Consider the following 25,549-nt stretch of genomic DNA (forward strand, 5'->3'; position numbering starts at 1 on the left):
CTTCCAGCAAGTGATTCCAAATTAACAGCTACCTTCAGGAGGGAACTGTTTCTGCTTTCTTTTCTTTTCCAAAACAATGAAACAATATCCTTGGGTTACTTTTAAGCCAGTTGTGCAGACTGTGGCATGGGGAGTTGAGCCATTTTTTAAAATATTAATTATATTATCATTTGTGTGAATATGACATGACAAATGGGGATGCAGGTCTCACTAAGGCCCCACCGAGAAGTCGTTCCTTATCCAGTTTTTCTTTTCACTTCACAGGGACTCAATTCGTATTTATGAGTAACTGAAGATATGCCACTGGAGGGTTGCTCTTTAAAACTCCCTTTCTAATCATTGAAGGGATTCTAAAGTAAATGTAGTTAATTGCCAAGTAACAATTTCAGATTATAAAATGGGTCTTCTTCACCACATAGAACTCAACTGAATGACGTGTTTTTAAAACACAAAGGCTTCAACCCCTCAACACGATTTTCCCCTCAACCTTTTTTCAAATTAAATTCCAAAAACAAATACAGTTTTAAAATTGCATTATCATTAGAGTGCTTTTCTGTATGAACATATGTAAGGATAATGGCTTCTATAATGTGATGCATAAATGCAAGCTTATGAGGAACAGCAATTTATAATGTTAAATATTGGGTTTGTCTCCACTTAATAAGGCTTATTGTTTCTTTTCTGTAATACATTGTACTGATGAAGCACTATAGGGTCCTGATACTTGATTACACTATGTTGATCACAATTGTTTTTCTAGCTTTCTTAAATCAGATGAAAGTACCACTTCTAAGTTTAGGATATTAGATAGAATACAGTATGTTTGAAGACTGGTGTTTCTAAGACTCTAATTTCCTGTGCCCATTGTGTTTTATGTGACTCTTTTTCATACATAAAGTGGATCTATGCCTTCCTACTCTACACATTAAATGGAGAAGAATGTGCCAGGAGAAGTAACTGCATGTTTTAGCACTAACCGGAGTACCTGTCATAAATAGCATGTTGCATTTAATATTCAGTTCAAGATTTCTCTGTCTCCTTTGAGCAGACCCTCCTGACAAAAGCCAGCCCATATCTGCCAAGAGTATCGAGTCCAGCTGAGGACAAATTTCAAGATGAACCTGAAATCAATTTGCCATCAGATTTCCATGTCTCTCCCAGATGATCTGTGGCATTTTAATTACAAGCACCCTAGGCAGGGGGTCCTCCAGATATTGACACTTTACTCCAACGATAAACTTTATTGGCAACCTCTGTCTGGATGCAGTACTCAACCAGAATAACAAGAAATATATGGAGAAATGTGAGTAGGAGATGTTGTAGTCACTTGAAACCACTCTGTTCAATAGGCTCGGGCATTCCTTTCTCAACAGGGAGACAGAGCCCTGCCTCAAGGAATTAAAAAAAAAAAAAAAACCCATCAAACTGGAAATGCCCTAATGCCCTCAAGGTCAGAGTTCTGCAAGAACCTCAAAGTCTTTCCCATGAGAAAGCTGAGATCATCGTGTACCCTTTTATCTTAGGTGGATATTTCTGGTGTGTATCATTAAAGTTCTCAAGAGTTCAAAACCTCCTTGAAAGGTGCAAGTATCTGGAGAGAAGACACTGTAATGTGTGCTAGAAGGTTTGATTTAAGGTAACATTTGAAAACCCTCTACCTATTCCCACCCACTACCTCCTCAACCCCTCCAATAATTTCCATAGTTTTCACAGAATCTAAAAATCAGTTTGATTATGCTTATTCCTGAAAGTCCTTTTCCCATAGTTATTCACATTTCACATCTGAATGAAACCATTCAGTAGTTATCTTTCACTTCTTTCATTTAGCATAATCATCTCCAGTTCCACCCACTATGTCCCCCAAAGACACTGCCAGTTTTTTAGTGGCAGAGCAGAATTTCACTGACAATATATGCCAGAATCTCTTTACCCAAATTAATAGATATTTATGATGATTATTTTTGCTATTGTTAATAAAGCTTCTGTGAACAGAGGGTTTCATGTATCCTTTCAAACAAATGTCTTCATGTCCTTTGGATAAATGCCTAGGAGTGGTATTGCTCTTCAGGGTTTGTCCATGGGCCATTGGAAGGGTCATAAATATCAAGAGAAAGGAAAAGTCCTACTATTTGCTAGCTACAACAATAATAACTACAACAATGAAAAACAAGGGCAACAAAAGGGAAAATAAATAAATACTAAAAAAATTTAAAAAAAGAAATCAAAAGATGTTGTCTCTCTGAATATTAATATCTAGAGACTACAGACAAATTAACCAGGCACTTGCAACAGCCCATTAGGCTGGGTGCTTGTGCTGATAGACACACCAGGCTGGCACATTTTGCTCTCTCCAATGATGACAATGGAAGGAAACAATGCCTGTGATGAAAGCCTTCTCTGTGGCTCTTGTGAGGTGCTGGAGCTGGCTAGTTTCTGCATTCCATCTCCACAAATTCTAAAACATTCTTGCATGTGAGAAAGTGTCTGAAGAGAATCCAATGTTCTAGTAAAAGTTTAACCCCTGACAGTCCAAAATATGAATGACTGTATATAAATATACATGCATACATTTGAGGGTCAGGCAGTGCCACACCTACTTAAGTGCACACATTACGGGCCACAAGGACCCAGGTTCAAGCTTATGGTCCCCTCTGCAGGGGAGAAAGCTTCATGAATGGTGAAGTAGAGCTGCAGGTGTCTCTTTGCCTCTCTCCCTCTCAATTTCTCTCTGTCTCTATCCAATAATAAATAAATAAAATTTTAAAAATACTTTTACTGTTATCAAGGATGTCAGTGTCTAACTTACAAGTAAAACACACAGTATTTTTACATTCTATAGAACTAATCAATTCTCACTCAAAACATTCATTTATTTTTGCCCTTGCCTTGTCTCCACAGCCAAGCTGTGGTAGGTGAACAAGGCCTGACATAAATCCTGGTTGCTACTACTAAGTTAATCAGTGAGGTGAAAGTAAGACAGGAGAGACATATTTGGGAATTTCATCCATTCTTCAATAGCTTAAATAACTTCTTAACTGAATTGGATGATAGATTTTTTTAACAAGATAGGGGAATATTTCTTGCAACATTCATAATATAATGGCCACAGACATAATAACACTCTTAGATTTAACTGGCACTGTCACATTCTTAAACCAAGATAAGTCTAAACAAAACAATCCGTCAAGTGTTGCTTTTAGTGTTGTGCCTATAAATGTGGTATAAATGCTCCCCCCCTAGGCTGCTTTTCAAGCTATCAAGGTGATATTCCTGAACATGAGCTGGGATGGTAAGTGCATACCTCTGGGGTCATACTAGACGAGTTCTCAGGTGCCCAGATCACAGTCAGAGGTAGTAAACAGCTAACAACTTTTGAGATTCAAATACTCAAAAAAAAATTGTTTGGGGAATAGAGTTTAATCATAAATGTATTTAATTTAAAGCTTTGACAGTGTGTTTAACAACTGTCAGTGTCTTTAACAGGGTCACAAAATTGGTGCCAGCTCCAGTTCACTGCCAAGCTCCTGGTCTCTGAGGGCAGGGCTTCTCTGCACACTATAAACAGTGCAAAGGAATACAGGCATGATCTCTCTCTCTCTCTCTCTCTCTCTCTCTCACACACACACACACACACACACACACACACACACACACACACACACATAAACACACACTTTAATGAGTGATTCTGCTGGTAAAATCCACTCAAAGATAGAATATTCTTAAACACAACCAAGAGATCACCGATGGAGCTGTAACAAGAGCAGATACCTAAGTGTGTATCTGAAAAGAGTTGGTAGGTCTGACAAAGACAAAGGTGAGAAAGAGAATAGCAAGTACCCCTTCTGATTGGTGGAACCTGGCAGGGAGTCCAGGCCCTGTGGAGGGAAAATCCATACTCTGCACTAGGATGGAGGATTCTTCCACTATGTGACTATCTACAGAGGGCCTGGGCCAATTTTCAATTACTTAGGAGAGATTAGCAACATTTTGTTTATTTTTTTAATTTATAAAAATAAAACATTGATAAAACCATAGGATAAGAGGGGTACAACTCCAAACAGTTCCCACCATCAGAACTCCATATCCCATCCCCTCTCCTGATCGCTTTTTTATTCTTTATCCCTCTGGGAATATGGACCCATGGTCACTATGGGGTGCAGAAGGTGGAAGGTCTGGCTTCTGTGATTACTTCCCTGCTGAACATGGGCGTTGACAGGTTGATCCATACTCCCAGCCTGTCTCTCTCTTTCCTTAGTGGGGCGGGGAAGTGGGGCTCCAGGACACATTGGTGGGGTTGTCTGTCCAGGGAAGTCTGGTTGGCATCATGCTAGCATCTGGAACCTAGTGGCTGAAAAGAGAATTAACATATAAAGCCAAACAAATTATTGATAATCATGGACCTAAAGGCTGGAATAGAGCAGATGAAGAGTTGGGGGGGGGGGTCTCTTTTTTGTAAATAGCTATTAGGCCTATTTTAGTTATATTCCAAGGGGCCCATGACTATAGTAGTTTTTTTTTTTAAGTTCCTAATGAAATAGTGACTACTTAGACTTAAATACCCTCCTCACCTATTTCCTATTATACTTCCCTCACTCACTCCAAAGCTAACCTTATCAAAGCAAGGACTGCAAAAGCTGAATATGGGCAAGAGATTGGCATACTTGAACGATGACTCTTTAGTCATTATCAGGCCACCCCATCAGCTGGGGCCCTAGCTGGGAAGTCCTGAGATTCCCAAACAGACATGATGGGCCTAGACCTTGAATAAGTCCCTCTCCCCAATATTACCAGTCATCTCTATCAGGAACAACACAACAGATCCCTTTGTAGGCCCCCATAGGACCTTGCCCTCAACCTGGATCAACAACGGTAGAGAATGTTCCATCCTCTGAAGGGAGGCTGGATAACATACTCTATTCCTCGTATTATGAGGAAGATGGGTCCTGATATTGGGGCAGCTTGGAATGTTCCTACTCATGACCACAGAATGTGAGCTAAGATCAACAGGGATGCAGAGGTCACATAGGCTCCCTAGCTGAATATGGGCCCCAGATCACATCAAATCGATGGGGTTTACCATCAACAATATTTGTACACCTTTCCCATATTTGGGAGCTACTCTCTTCCCTGACCCAGCTTTCTGGGTCTTTCTGCGTCTGGTCTTTTTCATCTCTCCAGAAAAAAACTTGGATCCACCTGCACATCAGATTTAAGGCTCAGGGAAGAAAAAAAAAAAAAAGAACAGAAAAGATTAGCAGCATTTTTACACTCAGAATCTTGCTACTAACTATCTACAAAATGGAGGAGCCCCCCCCCCCAGCTTTTCATCTGCACTAGTCCAGCCTTTAGGTTCATGAATAGTCAATGATTTGTTTGGCTTTATATGTTAACTCTTTTTTTCAGCCACCAGGTTCCAGATGCTAAGATGACAACAACCCGGACTTCCCTGGGCAGAGGACCCCACCAATGTATCCTGGAGGCCTGCTTCCCCAGAGGCCTGCCCCACTAGGGAAAGACAGAGACAGACTGGGAGTATGGATCAACCTGTGAACTCCCATGTTCAGCGGGGAAGCAATCACAGAAGCCAAACCTTCCACTTTCTGCATCCCATAATGACTCTGGGTCCATAATCCCAGAGGGATAAAGAATAGGAAAGCTATCAGGGGACGGATGGGATACGGATTTTTGGTGGTGGGATCTGTGTGGAGTTGTACCCCTCTTATCCTATGGATTTTGTCAGTGTTTCCTTTTTAAAAATCAAAATAAAAAAAAAAAGAATCTTGCATCTAGTAAAAGTTGAATTGAGAATTGAAAACCAGGGTGGGTGTAAATCCTAGGGAACAGACAGAGAACCTCATGTCCAGACAACTTTAGCTCTGCAGAGTGGCTTGCTGAATCCTGCAGTTTCAAGGCTGTGCCATTTTCTTTAGTTTAAACAGTCAGCCTCCAGAGAAGCTCTTCCATCCCTTATTAAGAAAGCTCTATTCCCTCTCAGCCTACAGGAGCAGCTAGGCAGTGTTTTCCCCACTGCAGTATCAGACTTCAAATAGGTCCCCAACAATTGAGTGTATACATCGAGAAGTGCAATGCTGATTTGGTTGGGGACAGATTCAAGATATTTCTCAAAGAGTGTCAGGATGGGAATGGGATGTGGGTGACACTGGTGCTGCCTGCTGTTTCCTCAAGGATAAGATACCTAATACAACAGGGTGTGCTTTCAAAACACAAAAAAACGCAGGTGGCTTTTTATGGACCAACTGGACCTGAAGTATTCCAAAGTGTTCCCTAGAAATACCAGGGCTATAAAATAGCTGTGAGATATAAAATAGAATATCCTATCACTTGTCAGTAACAGAGTTTGTTTATTTCCTTTTCCCCTTTTAATTTTTATCCCTGAGGGTCAGTTGCTTAAAATAAATATCAATGCTTCCTAGGCACAACTTACATTTCCAATGTGAAACCTAATCTAGGGCATGTGGCCAGGAAAAAATTGTATTTATCTATTACTGTCAATCTTGTCTTTTTTTTTTTTTTTTTGTCACCAGGGTTATCACTGAGGTTTGGTACCTGCATGGCAATTCCCAGCAGTCATTTTTATTCCTTCCTTCCTTCCTTCCTCTCTCCCTCCCTCACTTCCTTCCTTCTTTTCCTTCTCTTTTTCTTTCTTTTTGAGTAAAGGGTGAGAGACAGAGAGAGAGAGAAAAGGAAATTAAGATAGGTAGGTAGATAGATAGATAGACAGACAGATAGGTAGATAGATAGATAAAAGGAGAGAGGGGCCAGGCAATGGCACAACTAGTTAGGTACACATGATACCAGGAGTCACAAGGAGCTGGGACCCCGGTTTCCACACGCAGGGGGAAGCTTCACAAGTAATAGAGTATTGGTGCAGATGTCATTCTTTCTTTCTTTCTTTCTTCCTTCCTTCCTTCCTCTCCTTCTTTCTTTTTCTCTCTTTATATCCCCATCCCTCTCAATGTCTCTCTAACCTACCAAGTAAAAGAGAGAGAGAGACAAAGAAAGAAATACAGACAAAAGGAGAGATGCCTAAAGCACTGCTTCATGACTCCTATCAGATTCCCCCTGCAGGATGTATCTGGGAGCTTAAACCTGGGTTCTTTGTACATAGTAACATGTGTGTTCTACTGTTTGTATAACCATCCCTAATTGTGTCTTTTCTTTCTTTTTGTTTTCAAAGAGTCAACACAGAGAAATCATTCAAGCTCTTTCCCCATTTCTTCCTAGTTCAGATTTTTCCCTCCTATGCTTTTGACAGAATATAAAAGGTATTATTAATGTCTATCATTTTCTTTGACATACATACAGTCCTTGCCAGAAAAAAAAAATCTTGTTTCTCCAGTATTTAAAATAGCAATGCTACAGATTAGAAGAGTCCCAAGTCTGGAGGAATTTAGCCTAAAGCAAACACTGGATAAGCACTAATCAACAGAGTTTCTAAAGGGTGGCCCACACACTGGTTGGTGCCTTCCTCCCCACCATCTTGCCAAAGTAGCATCGTCAATGTTGGAAAGAGACTTTGTATTCTTTAGGGAAACACAAACATCTGAGTGGGAAGATACAGTTTTGGGAATCCTTGGGGTGGAGGAGATCAAGAAAAGAATGCTCTTTAACCCTTTACTGCCTTTCGAGGTTTTATTTGTGTTTTTTTTTTAGATACAGAGAAGAAGAGAGAGTATGAAAGAGAGCACAGCACATCTTCCTCTAGTGCAGTGGTAGCCAGATTACAACCTGGGTCGAACACACGGCAAAGCAGCACACTATCCAAGTGAGCTATTTTGCCAACCCTCTCTTTCAGGGTTTAGAACAAAATGGTGTGTGTCATGAGCACTACTCTTCATTTTAGGAAGTGGCTAAGTCACTGACCAGATTGGTTTCTGAGGCCAAAGTGATATTGAATGTCGGTTTCTGCTAAGAGCACACACAGGCAAGGGGCCAAGAGAACATGGTCCATCTATCCACAGGGGAGGGGGTGGGGGCAGTTATGTTTGGAAGGATGCCTGTGATCTCTGATGCCTTTGCACTTCCATGGAACTTCTCACTACCCCTCAAACTTGAATCATGTCTCCCTTCCTTTCCAGGCAATCCAGGCTTGACCAAGCAACTGTTTGGCCCAGACCATGCTGAGGCCCAGCAGGAGGCCCAAAAGCATTGGGGGGAGTGGTCTGAGAGGTCTGACCGGATATGGCACCTTTCATCTGAATCCTTTCTCTTCACTGGAGCTCAGCCCAGAAAGTGTGGTTTGTGGAATCCACACCACCCCCTCCTGGCTTCTCCCTCCAAAGCACACTGCTCATGACTACACAGAGAAAGGCCCAATCTTCCTTTGTGGCCTTGGAGTCCTCTCCACCCACTCTCTCTACAAAAATCAGTTCATCTGGGTAATTTTAAAAGCAAAGCGCCTTGGCCAGCTGGAACCAGTTGGCTTTTTCTGGCCAAAGGCTTGGGGTTTCTTCCAGCCTCAAGCCTACGTGCTCCGTGTGCTGGCTAGAGCTCCCGGACATGGCCAGGACAGGGAACCAGGGGTTTACTAACCAGACCTCCCCAGTAACTCCCCAACTTTGGAGCTAGCAGGCAGCCTGATTTTAGGAGATGATATTGTTTGCCCCTCAGAGGCAACACAGGGAGCTGTGTACTCTACATTGCATTCCTTTTCTCTGAAAGCAGGGAGGACCTGGGTATCCATTGCTGGACCAGCTCTTTGGCTACCTAGACCAGATTTCTGCCCTGAGACTGAAAAGAGAGTAAGATGACTTGGGGACAGAAATGGACTCTCTTGATTTGCTTTGGTGTTGTCCAGGTCAGGAGTGACCTGAGCATTGAGGAAAGGGCCTGGGGAACCATGGCTTTATTCTAGAAACCAAGCTAGTTAAATAAGGCATTGTCCAGCCAGAAGCTCCTGAGGACTCTTGGCAAGTGTGTTAACTCAGTACGAAATAATATAAACAGAGAGGAACAATATTCCCTGTTTTCTCACTCCAGGCATTTTAGAGGTTGGGAAGCAGTATTCATTTGGGATGGGCCAAAAGCTTTAAAAAACAAGCCGTGTGTATTTGAAAAGATTTTTAGATTTGAAGTTCTGAAGAGTGGGGGCCGCCTGGTGGGATTATTCCAAATGGTACCTATTGTTCTCTGTGGGCTCAGGAAAATTCAGGAGTAATAATAGTTCTTAGGAGAGAGAAGACATTGTGTAAAGCACATCATTTATCTCCTTTCGGGCACAAAAGCATACACATAAGCATATGCAAAAGTATATGAATTTATACATTCTCCTGAACTCCCCACCCCCACATACCTCTTCCCAGTCATTATTCATATTAATTAATGTGGGCTTGGTTTCTAGAGTGCTCAGCTTAAGAACTGGAGTTGAGATGTTCTAGAAAGTAAATGCTCCAGCTGAGGCATCCAGCAAGACTTGCAGCCTTGCGGGGGAGATTTCACCACAAATTGGGAAAAGCCTGCAAGGCCCTGACAAGCCTCGCCCTTACTATGTGCAAATGCAAATCAATTCTTCCATTTTCTCCAAACTTACAGAGACATTTGGAGAATGGACTGAACCATATTCAGTAAATTCTGGGTACAGAGGGACAAAAAAAAAAGTTTTATTAAAACAGCCACCCCCAATGCTGGGGACCACCAGTCAGTCTTCTGAACATTTATCAAATGACAGAGCAACACCAGGCTTTTCATACCTAATGTGCCCTGGAATAAATCTGTGAAATACTTGAAAATTTGTACAGAATCTTAAGAATATGAAAGGAGGGATGCATTCCAAGTGAACAACATCTTAGGTGATAAAATGATTTAATTTACATATGTGAATCTTCCACAGGATTTTCCTTACCAAAAGAAAAAAAAAAATCAAAAAACAATTCTGTTTTTACCCCTACCTCCAGCCCCCCCCCCCCCCAATCTGGGGATACTTTACTCTCTAGACTTGCCAAAGAACTGTTTCCTTATACATCCTTGAGAATATATGATTTCATTTTTCCACAGATGCATTTCTATACACCTGGTATTTCAGTTATTTATTAACCATGCCTAGTTTTGTGGGTCCCAGCTTTATATCTTTAAAGTCATTAAAACTTAATAGGAGAATTAATCATAAAAGAAATCTATCAAACACAGTTGCCAAGCACTTTTTTTTTCTCTGACTGACATCTTTAAAATGTATTTGAATGTTATTTATTTCATCACACCCAGGGAATAAAAAAAAATAACTTGCAGATTCCAAGTTCAGAGAAAGCATAAAAATGTGATTTACTATTTATTGTACAGTTAGGCACATGCATATTATATATTGCATGTTAATCTTCAACTGGCTAAGTTTAGCAAATTTGACAACACTACTGCTTGCTAGTGAGGAAAAAGAATCGACATCTGTTCTCTTCCAGATATGAGTCCTTCTTGGAAGGAATCAGAAATACGCCCAGGCTTTCTATTTTCTGGGTAAACTGATAGAATGAACGAAGTCTGCTTTAATGGTCAGTCAAACCACAATGCCCCCTGGTGGCTAAATGATGCATAACATTGTAAGCCACTAAACCCTGTGAATATTTTTAAGAGAAATCTTTTTTTTTAAGGTGGAAATTTTCTCCTACTTTTAAAAATGCAAATATGAAAATCATGGCACACTAGTGGTGCTGCAAATGGAAAACACTGAGTGGCTTTGCTGTTAGTGAAATTAGAGGGACATTAAGTTTAAATCTCCTTGATCAAAGTTAATATACATACATACACACACACATGTCTTTACAATAATGGATTATACTGTAATTCCACTTGAAGTATGGAGAAAAAAAACCAAAATTGCAGCATATGTATTTTTAAAACTAAATTCATAAAAGTGGAACTGTCAGCAGATGCTTTCAGGTGGACCTCCAGGTCCACTCGCTCATTGTCACTTCAGTTCAAATAGAATGAGAACAGATGCCAGATTTTACCAAGGGACTGAGACTCCATCTTCCCATCATGCGCTCAGCATGCACCTCTGATAAGCCGCTTAAAGGAATTTCCTCGGGTCAGACATAAGTAGTGATTCTCGGGTTCCCTTAATCCAGACACACATCGCTTGTGAGTTAGGCCTCATAAATCTCCAACACAGTCAGCAACACATGAAAGGCAATGTTGTTAGAAGCCTCAAATACATTAAATGGGAATGTCTGAAATGTGGACTCGTTAATCATACAAACAATACTGATGCCTCGGAGTGACCACCCAATGCAACAACCTGCCTCTCTCAGAAAGCAGCTTCTCTTTACCTCTTGCTATCTCTGGAAGTGAGGGGGTCCTATTCCAGAGACTGTAACTGTCTCTCCCCTCCCCCCACTTCTAGTTCAAGGTCACATCTCAAATACAGAGTGATGAGAAAAAGGGAACATCCAGACCCTAGGGAAGCAAGTTAAAATCCAGTCTCACTTTTGCAGAGATGATGCCACCAGAGTCCTCCCTGCCAGAAACCTTCTACATAAACCTAGGAGAAAATATCTCCTCCCCAGATCCTAAAGTCTAAGAATGGGACCCTTTACATTTCAGGGGCTTCCAGCTCTCATTCCTACTCTTCCTACCTCTTCTTCAAAAACCCAGCATCATTACATCAGAAATCCAGATTCAATCAGCTTGGGGCATGGCTGTCTTTAAAAAATATCCAGAGCCAGCAAGATAATTGAAGGGTACCTGCTTTGCCTTGAGCATGATCCAGACTTGAGCCTGGCCCCTGTCACACTGAGGGGAAGCATAGGTGTCATGATGCCTTTTTCCCTCTCCCTTTGTCTGTCTCTATTAAAAAAGAAGAAAAGAAGAAGGAGAAGGGAGAGGATGAGAAGGAGGAGGAGGAGGAAGAGGAGGAGAGGAGGAGGAGGAAGAGGAGAAGGAGAAGAGGAGAAGGAGGAGGAGGAGAAGGAGAAGAGGAGGAGGAGGAGGAGAAGGAGAAGAGGAGAAGGAGGAGGAGGAGAAGGAGAAGAGGAGGAGGAGGAGGAGAAGGAGAAGGAGGAGGAGAAGGAGGAGGAGGAGGAGAAGGAGGAGGAGGAGGAGGAGGAGGAGAAGAAGAAGGAGAAGAAGAAGGAGAAAAGGAATAAAGAAAGAAAGAAAGAAAGAAAGAAAGAAAGAAAGAAAGAAAAGAAAGGAAAAGAAAATTGGTCCAGAGAGGTAAAGTCCTGTCAATAACCAAAGGGAAAAAAAAGGGGGGTGGGAGCTAGGCTCACTGGGGTGAGTGCACACTTTACCATGTGGCAAGGATCCCAGTTCAATTCCCTGGTCCCCACTTACAGGGAGAAAGCTTCACAAGAAGTGAAGCATCCTCTCTATTGCTCTGTCCTATCAATAATAATGATGCTGATGCTGGTGACATAATGCTGCCGGGGCGAGGGGGGGGGGGGAGGCAGATTCATTTTGCATGTACTAAGACACAGATACCTCTAATCATTTTGGTGGGGGGAAAGGGGAGGGATGGATGGAAGAAAGGAAGGGAGGGAGGAAGGGAGGAAGGAAGGAAGGAAGGAAGGAAGGGAGGGAGGGAGGGAGGGAGGGAGGGAGGGAGGAAGGAAGGAAGGAAGAAGAATTACAGATGAGCCTAATGTACAGCTAAATTGAGGACCACTGGGAGAATATCAGGGGGGAAAAAAGCCAAAATTAAATTCAAAGGGAAAACAAAGTGACTTGGTAGCTAGCTTTCTACTTGGCAGGAAGTCTTTTTATTTCTCCGTTCCCCCACATTTGTGAATCGGAAACCTCACAGGCCCTATGCAACTCCCACTCCAGAAACAGGAGGTGTGGTCAACATGGGCTCTCCAGCTAATAATTTGATACCAAATATTTGCACAAAGATTATGGAAACAAGCTGTCTTTTTCTCCCCCCCCCCCCATATACAAGTATTGTTCCAGGAATGTTAATTCCATGATTTAATAAGTAGAGAAATGGAGGGATCAGGTGGGGGCATAACGGGTAAAGTACACATGTTACCTTGAGTGAGGACTGGAATTCAAGCCCCAAGTGTCTCCACCTGCAGAGAGGAAGAACATTCACAAGCAGTAGAGCAGCCTTCAGGTCTCTCTCTCTCTCTCTTTCCCTCTCGCCCTACTTCTATTGGTCTCTATCATAATTTGAAAAAAAAAAAAAAAAGAAAAGCAAGGGAGAAAGAAAAGAAGAAAGGAAGGAAGATCACCTGGAGAGATGTATTCATCCTATAGGCACCAAACCCCAGCAATAACCCTACTGGCAAAAAAAAAAAAGAGGGGGCAGGCATTCTGCTCTTTCCTTTGGAATTTCTCTGAGTCAGGAAGCACAGACTCTTTGCAGGCCAGGCCCAGACGTGACTGCCTAAGTTTTCCCCGGTCTACACTAATTGAGGATAATTTTGGAAAACACTGCCTAAATCATTCATCATATGTAAAGAAAAGCTTTTTGCATCCAACGATATTTGGGGTGCTTCCAACATGAACCTACATGTGTTCCCGAAAAGCTGGTCCAGATGGAAGACTGGTGGGAAATAATTGGGATGACACCCGAGTAGGGGCCCCCCCATTTTGTACATGGCAATCAGTCTCTCCCCACCCTGGTCATACAGAAAGACTCTAGTGCTACAGCCAGATGCTTCAACAGCATGTGCCTGGCACACCTTGCTGTGGTGACACCACCTGGAGAAATACTGCCATGGCCGGCTTGGAGAGGTAGCTGTGCAATATGAGAGAAAAATGCATCGATGTAAAGGGAGAGAGTGAGGAGAAAGAGGAATAGAGAAGCATAGGAGGGAGAAAAACATTAGAAAATGAAGGCTAGGTTGTTTTGTTTTGTTTTTTTTTTCCTTCAAATTTACTTAGCTATTTTAATGGATCGGGGTGGGGGTGGGGAGAAGGAAGAGAGATGGATGAGGGAGATCCAGAGCATCGCTCTGGCATTTGCAGAACCAGAAATCAAATTCTCATGCTTTTTTTTCCTTTTTCTTTTCTTTTTTTTTTTTTGCCTCCAGGGTTATTGCCAGGGTTCAGTGCCTGCATCATGAATCCACTGCTCCTGGAGACCATTTTTTTCCCTTTTGTTGCCCTTGCTGTTTTATCATAGTTGTGGTTATTGTTGTTGTTGTTGTTGTTATTGCTATCGTTGGATAGGACAGAGAGAAATGGAGAGAGGAAGGGAAGACAGAGAGGGGGAGAGAAAGATAGACACCTGCAGACCTGCTTCACCACCTGTAAAGCAACTCTCCTGCAGGTGGGGAGCCAGAGGCTCGAACTGGGATCTTTGCGCAGGTCCTTGTGCTTGGAGCCACGTGCGCTTAACCCACTGCGCTACCGCCCGACTCCCTCTCATGTTTCTAAGTCTTGTGTTCTACCACTGAGTCACCTCCTGGTCACAAGGTTTCATTTTCTTTGATGTCTGAATAAACTTAGGGCCTCACGCATGCAAATCTTGTGCTCTGTCATTGAGCTACATCCTGGGCAAGACATTTACATTTTATACAGAGCAAAGCTGAATTGTAATGGAACAGTTCCATGTTATCTTGGCAGCTAGAATGGAGACGGAGCACCCACAGCAAATGCCAAACAATCCAGGCATAGTTTTTGTACAACACCCGCCTTTTCCTTGATGCTACGCACATGTACAACACCCCCTCTCCCACCCCCACCCTCACCACACAGCATTACAGTAACTCTAAGTAGTAGCATACCCTGGCTGGCAAAATTCTACAGTGAAAAGCTATAGTAGGTTCAACTGGAATTCTTAAACTGGCCTCCTGAGGCAATATCTTCCATGTGGGCTTGTAACCACTCTCACCTCCTTCTCCGTTTCATGTGTTTGCTTTGTTTTTCTTTCCCTGTGTGCAGAAACTAGGTTTGACCCACTTCCTCCACAGCTGTCCCTCTTACCTCTTTTTAAAAGACTGAACAGCAGCAAGGCCTCAAAATTCTAAGGAGCATTTGGGAACACTTAATCCCAGCTAGCCCAAAGCAGGAAAGTCTATTTATAGTTTCTCAAGATAGTCTGGGAGGAAGGGGTCCTATGGCATGAAATTCAAGTTCTCAATACCCAGAGAGGACAGGACTGGCCAGGCATGAGTTTATTCGTGGATGGAATTGACAGGAGCTGGTGTGAAGTCCTGTTCTGGAAAGTGTAATCAAAGGTTCAAGAAGAAAGAAGGAAAGAGAGAGAAAGAGAAAGAGGCGAGACCAGTCTTTATTCTTGAAAAGATGAAGCCCAATGGGGAAGAAAGTCAAATGCACTAACAGTTACTACTAGGTAGGTGTAGTACTCTAATTCTTCCTTGTCAGAGAACAGGAAATTCCTGAGTCCACTTTGCCACTTGCAAAGACTAACAAAGGTGAAAAGGGAAATAAGAGAAAGGGGACCAAAAAGAAAATAGCAGAAGGGCTAGGAGGTGGCACATCTGATAGAGCATACACATTAACACATGTAATGATCCAGGCCCAAGTTCCCAGCCCCATCTACTGGAGTGAGGGAGGGAGTGGAGCTTCACAAGCAGTGGAACAATGCTACAGGTCTCTCCCTGTCTCCTGCTCCCTCTCCTTCTCTCCCTCTCCCTCTCTTCCTCTCCCTCTCCCTCTCCCTCTCTCCCTCTCCCTCTCCCTTTACCCTTCCTTCCTTCCTTCCTTCCTTCCTTCCTTCCTTCCTTCCTTCCTTCCTTCTTTCCTCCCTCCCTCCCTCCCTCCTTCCCTTCCTTCTTTGCCACCAGGGTTATCACTGGGGTTCATTGCAGGCACTACAGCTTTGCTGTTCCTGGTGGCCATTTTTTCAATTTTTTTTTTTTTTTAGTGGCTAGGACAGAGAGAAATTGAGAGGGGAGACTGAGACAGAGAGGGAAAGAGAAAGACAGACACCTGCAGACCTGCTTCACTACTTGTGAAGTGACTCCCCTGTGCAGGAGGGGAGGAGAGCCTGGGGGTTGAACCGAGATCCTTGCACAGGGCTCTTGAGCTTTGTACTATGTACGCTAAACTTGGTGCACCTCACCCACCTCCCTTCTCTATTTCTCTCTTACACTCCATAAAAAAATAAAAATTAAAAAAAAAATACCACTGGAAAATGGTGAAGTCATGCAGGCACTAAGTCCTAGTGAAATAACCTGTTAGAGAAGAAAGAAAGAAAAAAAGGAAAGGAGGAAGGGAGGAAGGTTATTATTAAGAGACTGGAAGCAGAGAGTCTCACTCAGAATGCAAGTTAGCCACCAGTCCTTCTGTCCTTCCATCAGGAGAAAGGACAGAAGGAAAATAAACTCCTGCTAGTTGTATCCTAAGCAAAAAATTCACAATGAAACTGATGACTATAAGATGGACATAGGCTCCTCTCCTTTCATCTGTAAGGAGAAAGGCCCAGATGGCTTTTATATGTAGCAAATTCTATTTTAATCAAACTCAGTGAAGTTAATTATTGACTCAACAAGGATGAAACTAGACTAAAATTATTTTTGCCTTAAGCTAAACTATTAAGAAGCTTCACATAGTTAATAGAATACAAGTCCTCAGAAATATTTCTTTAGCCTTCTAATATTCAATCTTAAATTCATCATTATTGCGCTTATCTCTCAACGCCAATGAAGGAGTGACAACAATGAAAAGAGGAAGTCACATTTATGTTTAAATAAATATAAAGAGAAAAGAATGTGAACTTACCATAAACAAACCCCACTACTGTCTCTTACTTTATAAAATAACATGTCCTTTCTAAACTTCTATTAGATGAAAACCTGCCAATGTCTGCATGTCATTAATTTCCTTTTAAGCTACATATCTCTATGTGCTTCTCTCTCTTTGTATTCTGCACATTCTAGGCAATAGACACATACAAAGTGCTTCTCAATGACAAAGATCTTTTATCAGAAACTTTGTTTCTGACAAGTAGAGCTTGGGAAAAAGGTTCCTTTAACAAAACTTGCCATTAGGTGGTGCCTTGTCTGCCTCCCATTCTACGGACCTCACACATGCCACTGTGAAGTTAAGAAACAAAAAACAATAACAGGAAAACAACAACAACAACAATAAACCAGGGTAGACAGCATAAAGGGTATAAATACGCAAAGAGACTCATACCTGAGGCTCTGAAGTCCCAGGTTCAATTCTCCACATCACCATATGCCAGAGCTAAGCAGTGCTATGGTAAAATAAATAAATAAGTCTGCAAAACACAGGATAGGAAGTATAATGCAGCCCAAGAGAAGGTGCAATGGGTAGGCAAGAACTTTGGACTGAAAAGCATGAGGTCCTGAGTTCAATACTATCATTCACTGCCAGAGTGATACTCTGTTGTTCCCTTGCTCTCTCTTTCTGCTAATATATGAATTTAAAAAATATTTATTATTTTTAATTTGATAGGACAGAAATATTGAGAGGAAAAGGAGAGAGAGAGAGAGAGAGAGAGAGAGACCTGTAGCACTGCTTCACAATTCCTGAAGCATCCCCCTTGCAGGTGGGTACCAGTGCCTTGAACCCAAGTCTTCGTGCATGTTAAAGTGTATGCTCAACTGCGTGCACCACAGCCTGGCCCACCCCAATGAAAGAATTAAAAAAAAAAAATTCTAACAAAGCCCTTTCATTTTATAATCTTAATTTCATAGTATCAAATTACATTGAAAGCATTCTTTTTTCCCCCCCTTAGTCTTAATTCCTATAGTATACAGTCTGCCTTAGTATTTTTATTGCCTGAATTTAAAAAAAATCATAGGTGATTTAATAGTGATTTATAAAATTATAAAATAAAAGGGGTATAATTCCACACCTTTCCCACCACCCAGGTCTGTGTCCCCCATTCCCTTCACTGGAAACTGTATTAGTTCTCCCAAGATCACCAATATATGTTAACTATTATTTCTATAACTATCTGTCTATGATTATATATTGCCCATTTTTTCTATGGTCCTGCCTTCTCTTCCTTTCTAAGTCACACCTACTATTTCCGAGTGTCCATCTCTCCTCTCCTCTCCTCTCCTCTCCTCTCCTCTCTCCCCTCCCCCCTCCCCCCTCCCCTCCCCCCTCCCCTCCCCTCCCTGCTCCCCTTCCCTCCCCTCCCCTCCCCTCCCCTCCCCTCCCCTCCTCTCTTCTCTTCTCTTCTCTTCTCTTCTCTTCTCTTCTCTTCTCTTCTCTTCTCTTCTCTTCTCTCTTTGGGTCCTTGTGCATGGAACTGAAGTTCAGATCCCTTTGATCATCTTCTACTAACATCCCTTTGGGAGTATGAACCAAAAAAATTTGGGGGGGATGCAAAAGGTGGGAGTTCTGACTTCTGTAATTGCTTCTCCACTGAACATGGGTATTGGCAGGTTGATCCACACCCCTTCCTCTTTCAATCTTTTCCCAGTAGGGTAGGGCTCTGGGGAGGTGAGGTTCCAGGATGCATTGGTGAGGTCATCTGCCTGGTAAGTTCAGTATAAAATCATGGTAGCATCTGCAACTAGGTGGCTATGGTTTAGTGAGTTTCTGAAGAAATCCTGTTTGTATTTTTTTTTTCTTTGAGTTTACCAGGAGCTCAATCAGAAACAGTTCCTACTCCATAGCTATATCCCTGCCTTGTTCTTTTTCCCCCAGAGGGTAGGGTATGGTTTGTGTTTGAAATTTTTAAAAAGCACAATTTGTTTTTCAAAATAGTTAAGAGTGACATCTACAGACCCAGCCACTGTCATCATGATGTACTGTAGAGAGTTCACACAGTGGGGCTCTATAATCATGAAGGTTTCTTAGATCTAATCAAACAAGTAGTTAGTTACTAAACACACAAAAATGTGCCAGCTGCAGAGGTCCACAGAAACATATTATTTCTCCTCACATATCACTGATCCTAAAGTTCCTTTACCATTTCGGTAAATATAGGCATTGGTATACAATATTCCACATGAAAACAAAGCAGAAAATTATCTGTCCCCATGAATATAGACTTTAATGCACTGAGATCAGAGATCCCATGATTTTCGTCCCTTGGTTTTCTCCTGAAAATTTGTTATGGTGAGGTATCACCAGTGAAAGATTCCAGTATGGATTATTACCAAATAGCACTCACTAATGGTGACAAACATGCCACTCTACTAGCAGGGGTCTTGGAAAGGAATGCATTCTGAATACAGTTTAAAGAAAATTTTCAATCATAGCAAAAGGTGTTGTTGTTTTTTTTTTTTTTTGAGGGTCTACTAACAGAATTTGGTCTAATTTCATATCTCCCCAAACACCACTGATCCAAGCCTGAGTAGAAACATATCTGTCAGAGCACTGTCAGCCAAAAGCATGTAAAAGAAGGCTTTTTACCTTAGCATCCAATACCCCATAGCTCCCTGAAGAATCATTCCTGATTGTGCCTCATTCTAAAACATGAAGGCACTGTTTTTGGCAAAATTTAACCACCTTGACCTCTGAATATTCTTGTTCTCTTCACCTCTCATCCTCTTTTTTTTTTCCCCCTAAGATACATACATAGAAGCAGAGAGTGAAAGAGACCACAGACCCAAAACTTGCTTTGGTGCCGTGGGGACTGAGTTCAAACCTGGGTCATGTACATGACAAAGCAGTGCATTACCCAAGCGATTTGTTTCCCTAGCCCTTGTTATCTTTCTAAGCAGTGGTCTGACTGTCCAAAGGGACAATGGTTAAGAAAGGGTGTCTGTTCAGTGGGGAAGCAATTACAGAAGCCAGACCTTCCACCTTCTGCATCCCACAATGACCTTGGGTCCATACTCTCAGAGGATTAAAGAATAGGAAAGTTACCAAGGGAGGGGATGGGATACAGAGTTCTGATGGTGGGACTTGTGTGGAGTTGTACCCCTCTTATCCTATGGATTTTTCAGTGTTTCTTTTTTTATAAATAAAATTTTTTAAAAAGGTGTTTGTTCTCATGAGTAATTCTGCTTTGTAGACAGCCCAGGGAAAGGTGTGGCTGGGAGGTGCCCACCCCCAAGTACAAACTCCTAATGAGAAGGCTAGTATTTTTGGAATGATATGGTCAGTTTTAAGCAATATGATTTGAAGGGGCCTCCATCATTAGAAGACCAGAAACTAGCAAAAGACTTTTATGTCTGAAGCTCTGAATTCTCCGGTTCAGTCCCCAGAACCACCATATGTTCTTCTCTCTCTCTCTCTCCCCATCTCTTTTTTTCTCTCTCTCTCTCTCTCTGTGTGTGTGTGTGTGTGTGTGTGTGTGTGTGTGTGTGTGTATGTGTGTGTACATACATATATATCCTATTAAATAGATGAGACATTAAACAAAAGAAACTCAGAAACTTGGGGCCTGGGAGATAACTTACTCATGAACTCCATGGACAGGGTGACACAGTATTGGCCTATCTCACACCCACACCCTCACTCCCTTCCTTTGTCCAAGAAATAAAAGAATTTTAGAAATGGGTGAGCAGCAGGTGATTCACTCAATAGAGCACACACACAACCATGTACAGCGAGCAGGTTCAAGACCTAGATCATCACATAAGAAAGCCTTCAGGAGGGAAGCTTCAGGATTGTTGTAGCCTTGCCTCTTCCTCCTTTTTGCCTCTCACCCTCTCTCTAGAGGAAAGAAAAATATAAGTGCAGAGAGCAGTGGTGTTATGAATGCATGGAGACCCAGAGATAGTGGGCCTGGGGAGTCAATCAGTGGTGATGCTGTAAATGCATGGTGTCTGCGTTCATTCCTCAGTGTTCCACTTAAAAAAAAAATGAGAAGAATGCCAGAAACTTACAGTGTGTAAAGCATATCCTTGTCTTTGATGACCACACTGTCATTAGATGGGCAAACCCATCCACATGACACACCTATGGAAATAGGGGCCAGGCAGTGGTATACCTGGTTAAGTACATATGTTACTAAATGCAAGGGCCTAGGTTCAAGCCCTAGATCCTCACTTGTGGGGTGGGGGGCACTTCACGAGGGGTTAAGCCAGTCTGCAGACGTCTTTCTCTCCCCCTCTCTACTTCACCCTCCTCTCTCAATTTCTCTGTCCTAACTAATAAAAAAAAATTATGGATAAAAAAAAAACAGAAAAAATGGCTGCTGGAAGCAATGGATTTGTAGTGCCAGCATAAAGCCTCAGTGATGATAAAAAAGGAAAGAAGGGCAGGGGGAACGTAAAGGCTGTAAATCAGCATGAGCTTCTTTGATGTTATAACAGTGGCCTTGTGAGGTGAGCAGACCCACAGAATGCCAGCCACCTACAATGGACATGACCCCTCACTTTAGTTCCACTTTTAGTCATCAAAGATGGAAATCACCCCACCCCCACCCCGCAACAGGGCTACAGTGGCATCTTTGGGTACTTCTTTTTATGCTTTGGCAAGATGACACTCATCTGTAGATAAGTTTAAGAAAGAGCATCCCCAACAATGACCACAAACATGTGCTTGGCATTTTGAAGTGGCAGGGAAATGAAAAATAAATGAGAGGGTTTATGTAGTAGCATTCCTTTTGATGGAAGACATCATGCTTCAAGTAGTCAGGAGACACAGCACATAGATGGGATAAGGGTGAAGATGCAGGGAATCTACAGAAAGCACAGCAAACTGGGACAAAGGGAGAGCAACCTGCCAGTAACACCATGTGGAAAGAAGCAGGATAAGCTCTAACAGGAATAAGCTATAATATAACCACAGGTCATATAGGAGGGAAAAACGCACATTTCTGAGTTAAAGTTCTGAGAGTAAAAAAAAAGAAAACCAGGGGGACCAGGCAGTAGCGCAGCAGGGTTAAGCACACATGGCATGAAGCTCAAGGACCGGCCTAAGGATCCTGGTTCCAGCCCCTGGTTCCTGACCTGCAGGGGAGTCGCTTCACAAGCGGTGTCTGCAGGTGTCTGTCTTTCCCTCCCCCTCTGTCTTCCTGTCCTCTCTCCATTTCTCTCTCCTATCCAACAACAATGACAGCAATAACAATAATATTAACTACAACGATGATAAACAACAAGGTCAACAAAAAGGGAAAAAAATAGACTCCAGGAGCAGTGGATTTGTAGTGCAGGCACCAAGCCCCAGTGATAACCCTGGAGACAGAAAAAAAAAAAAGAAAGAAAGAAAGAAAAGAAAAGAAAAGGAAAGGAAAGGAAAGGAAAGGAAAGGAAAGGAAAGGAAAGGAAAGGAAAGGAAAGGAAAGGAAAGAGAAGAAAACCCTTAATGCAGATGAAGGCACCCTTTCAGGTGATGAGATGACTTTCTGGTTTCTCCCTGGAAATTCTCCTCTCATGGGGGAATTTCTAGTCACTAGAAATGTTTATCGATCTTGATTCTTCAATTATATAGTAATTAGAAGATATAACAGCAATCTGTGCTCACTAAAAAATAAATAAGTAAGTCAAATACAGATTGGTCTGAAGTAAAACATACCATACACACAGATATCAACTTATAATGCTGAAACTGGTCTAATGCTATAAACCCATGTTTCTTCATTGCAGATTAAAAGAAGGAAAAGAAGGAAAGTGAAAAACTAACTACCTAAACCCACTCCCAGGGGATAAAGCCTGATCTATTGTCTGCCACATATCTTTCCAAAGCTATGTGCATAGACACATACTGAAAGAATGATTTTTAATGAAAAACAATCCAAATCAATGAAACCTCTTTCCTTGCAGTACGTCATGTCCGAGGAGTCTGACCTCCTAGACTCAGATACGGAATAAGACACCTCTGTTCATTTGATGGTGGTGAACTAGGTCGAGTCAAAGTACCTAAGGAGGAAATAACCAGCCTCTCTAAGGACAAGCCTAAAACCCTTAGAACCGGCTGTCACCACGCAATGGACATCAGCCTCTTAGTCAATTGACAGGTCTTCCTTCGGCTATAGGATCCTGACTGTAATTACAGGAAAGGCCATACCATAAAGACAGTGGAGGAGGAGCTAATTGACAAAAAGTTCAATGTGCTGACTCAAAGACCGATGGCCTAGCCTTAAATTTCTCTTCCTCAAAAAGCCACTGATGTACAATCCATTAAGATACCACCCTCCACACCCAGGAGATGAGGCATTTCATATCAAAGCAAGAGTGTGCAGCTCATGCAGGAGACTCCTGGTCTTTGCACTGACTGGAAAGGTCTTTGGAGTGTGGACTGACAAAAGGATTTTCAAGAGTTACAAAATAATTCATTGCTGGTTTTCGTTTCTCTTGTTTGCTTAGTTTCTTTAGTTTGTTTCATGCTTATTTATTGACCTGCACAAGAAGCAAAAAAAAAAAAAAAAAAAAAAAAAAAAAAAAAAGGAAAAGCACTGCCTTGAGAATCATACTTCATCTAACTTTCTGTTTCTCCACTTTGGAACCTTTCTGATAGTGACGAAAAACTGGAACTCTTGCTCTTCTTAGTAAGAAAGTATAACCACTAGTCTGTTTAAGTGGAGATACACTTTAGGAAGAGCACATATCACATAGGAGAACAAGACACAAATTTCTGATAGTCAGGTAATTCTAGCTTCTGCTCCTGACCTGATTGCCAAGGTCCAATGGAAAAACAAAACACAATTTTGCTTTCCTACATTTAAAACAGGAATAGCATATGGCTGAGAAGTCAATGTATGGAAAGCATGCAGGATGTACATGGCATAACACATCACATAGGAATCATACACATGGGAGTCGGGCAGTAGCGCAGTGGGTTAAGCTCAGGTGGTGCAAAGTGCAAGGAACGGCCTAAGGATCCCGGTTTGAGCCCCCCGGCTCCCCACCTGCAGGGGAGATGCTTCACAGGTGGTGAAGTAAGTCTGCAGGTATCTATCTTTCTCTCCCCCTCTCTCCATTTCTCTCCATCCTGTCCAACAATGACATCAATAACAACGACAATAACTACAACAACAAGTAAAAAAAAAAAAAAAAAGACAACAAGGGCAACAGAAGGGAAAATAAAATAAAATAAATTTAAAAAAAGAACCATACACATATCTGTTTAAGTGGCAAGTGGCATGCAGGCATTACAATTTTATGTTGTTTACACTTATGTGTCATTAGTAAGAACCTATAAAAGAATAACTCTCTTTAAACATCCTGAAGATAACTGACAAACAACTGGCACAGTAAGAACCTAGAAGGACCAAATGTAATTGCTCTTCTCTGCCATCAAAGAGACTAATGGATAAACATATTAACTATAAAGTGGACACTACTTGATGGCCAAAAGTATGTTCCTACTATTTGGTCTGCAGAAATCAAATCATAATGCTACTGTAAGTGCAATGACTCTCACAACAGAATCCTTTCTGTTCCAGCAAAAATTCTAGACCAGAATATAGATACCACTCTTAATACACACATTCTTAAACAGGAAACATTCCTTAGGTGGCTCCAGTTTATGACTGAGTGTCAGGCCTAGACAATCAGGGTAGGAAACATAAATTACTCCATTAGGAAGCTGGCTTGAAATTTTTTTCCAACCTTTTCCTGGGAGGAAGGCCAAACTCTGATGGTAAAACACCTGTAGAGATGAGATTCCCAAAGGTGTGATAGCTCCACAGGAGACTGATTTGTACTATAAAGGCAGAACAATAAAGCAATTACCAAAATATCACTTTGCTAGTATGGTAGATATCTATTACACTGATTCACTAGTGATGGTTATGGAGAGTAGTGGGCTGAACACAATTCTGATTAGAGATTTTGTCACAGGTAAAGGATCTGGGATGTGGAAGCACCTCGGGAAGGTACTTAACACTACTTTGGTCAGGGAGCACAATAATTTAGAAAGCTGGGAATAAAGTTCCTTGTAATGTTTCCAAATGCTACTATGTGAGCAGAAAACACATTCTGATATAAGGATGTACATTCCTTCAGAACCAGTAACTCCCTGAATGATAACTCTGCAAGTTATTCAGGATATATATGCACCACGCAATTCCCCTAAGTCAACAGATGAGGAAAAATTCCATGTAAACCCAGTCTCCAGAAAAAGGAAAAGAAGTCTGGGTTCTGTAAACATTTAGTGATCGTAAGATTGATCCCTAAGGCTTCAGATGTAGCAAAGTGTTGTTACACTGTACACAACCAATTCAATGAGGAATAGCTGTTGACTAAATTTGTTATTTTTCATTTACTTATTTTATGAGCAAGAGAGATCAGAACACCACTTTGGCATAAGCGGATCAAGGGCCTTACACATGCAAATATTGTGCTCTACTGAATATATTTGATCCAGCATTCAGTGAGGGTAGGGGGTTACATGCAAAGATAAAAAATAATTATGGGGGTGCAGCAGGGTTAAGCGCAGGTGGCAAAAAGCACAAAGACCGGCGTAAGGATCCCAGTTCGAGCCCCCGGCTCCTCACCTGCAGGGGAGTTGCTTCACAAGTGGTGAAGCAAGTCTGCAGGTGTCTATCTTTCTCACCCCCTCTCTATCTTCCCCTTTTCTCTACAATTCTCTCTGTCCTATCTAACAACGACAACATCGACAACTACAACAATAAAACAACAAAGGCAACAAAAGGGAATAAATAAATAACAATAATAATGATAAATCCAGGAAGATATTGGAATAAGCCTAATTGCTAAAAAAGAAAGAGAGAGAGAGAGATTGAGATGCCTCAATGTAACTTAATAGAGTCAATTCACCCACTTGCAAGTCTTTTTTCCCCCCAGTC

The 25,549-nt window shown here is 41.8% G+C and overlaps 1 protein-coding gene across 6 annotated transcripts in view; it reads right to left on the reverse strand.

Annotated features, from left to right (window-relative positions):
- Positions 1 to 25,549, reverse strand: part of WWOX (WW domain containing oxidoreductase) — a 1,192,279-nt gene that overhangs the window by 723,403 nt on the left and 443,327 nt on the right. The window contains exon 10 of one of the 6 annotated variants that reach the window (XM_060185129.1): positions 4,172 to 4,351. The exons of the other annotated variants lie outside the window; for them this stretch is intronic. Coding sequence (XP_060041112.1) covers positions 4,331 to 4,351 — 21 coding nt within the window. The 3' untranslated portion in view covers positions 4,172 to 4,330. Of the gene's footprint in view, positions 1 to 4,171; positions 4,352 to 25,549 lie in introns of those variants that run through there. 6 annotated transcript variants of the gene reach the window in all.

Source organism: Erinaceus europaeus, chromosome 2 (assembly GCF_950295315.1).
Source record: "Erinaceus europaeus chromosome 2, mEriEur2.1, whole genome shotgun sequence".
In the NCBI taxonomy this organism is placed as follows: domain Eukaryota; kingdom Metazoa; phylum Chordata; class Mammalia; order Eulipotyphla; family Erinaceidae; genus Erinaceus; species Erinaceus europaeus.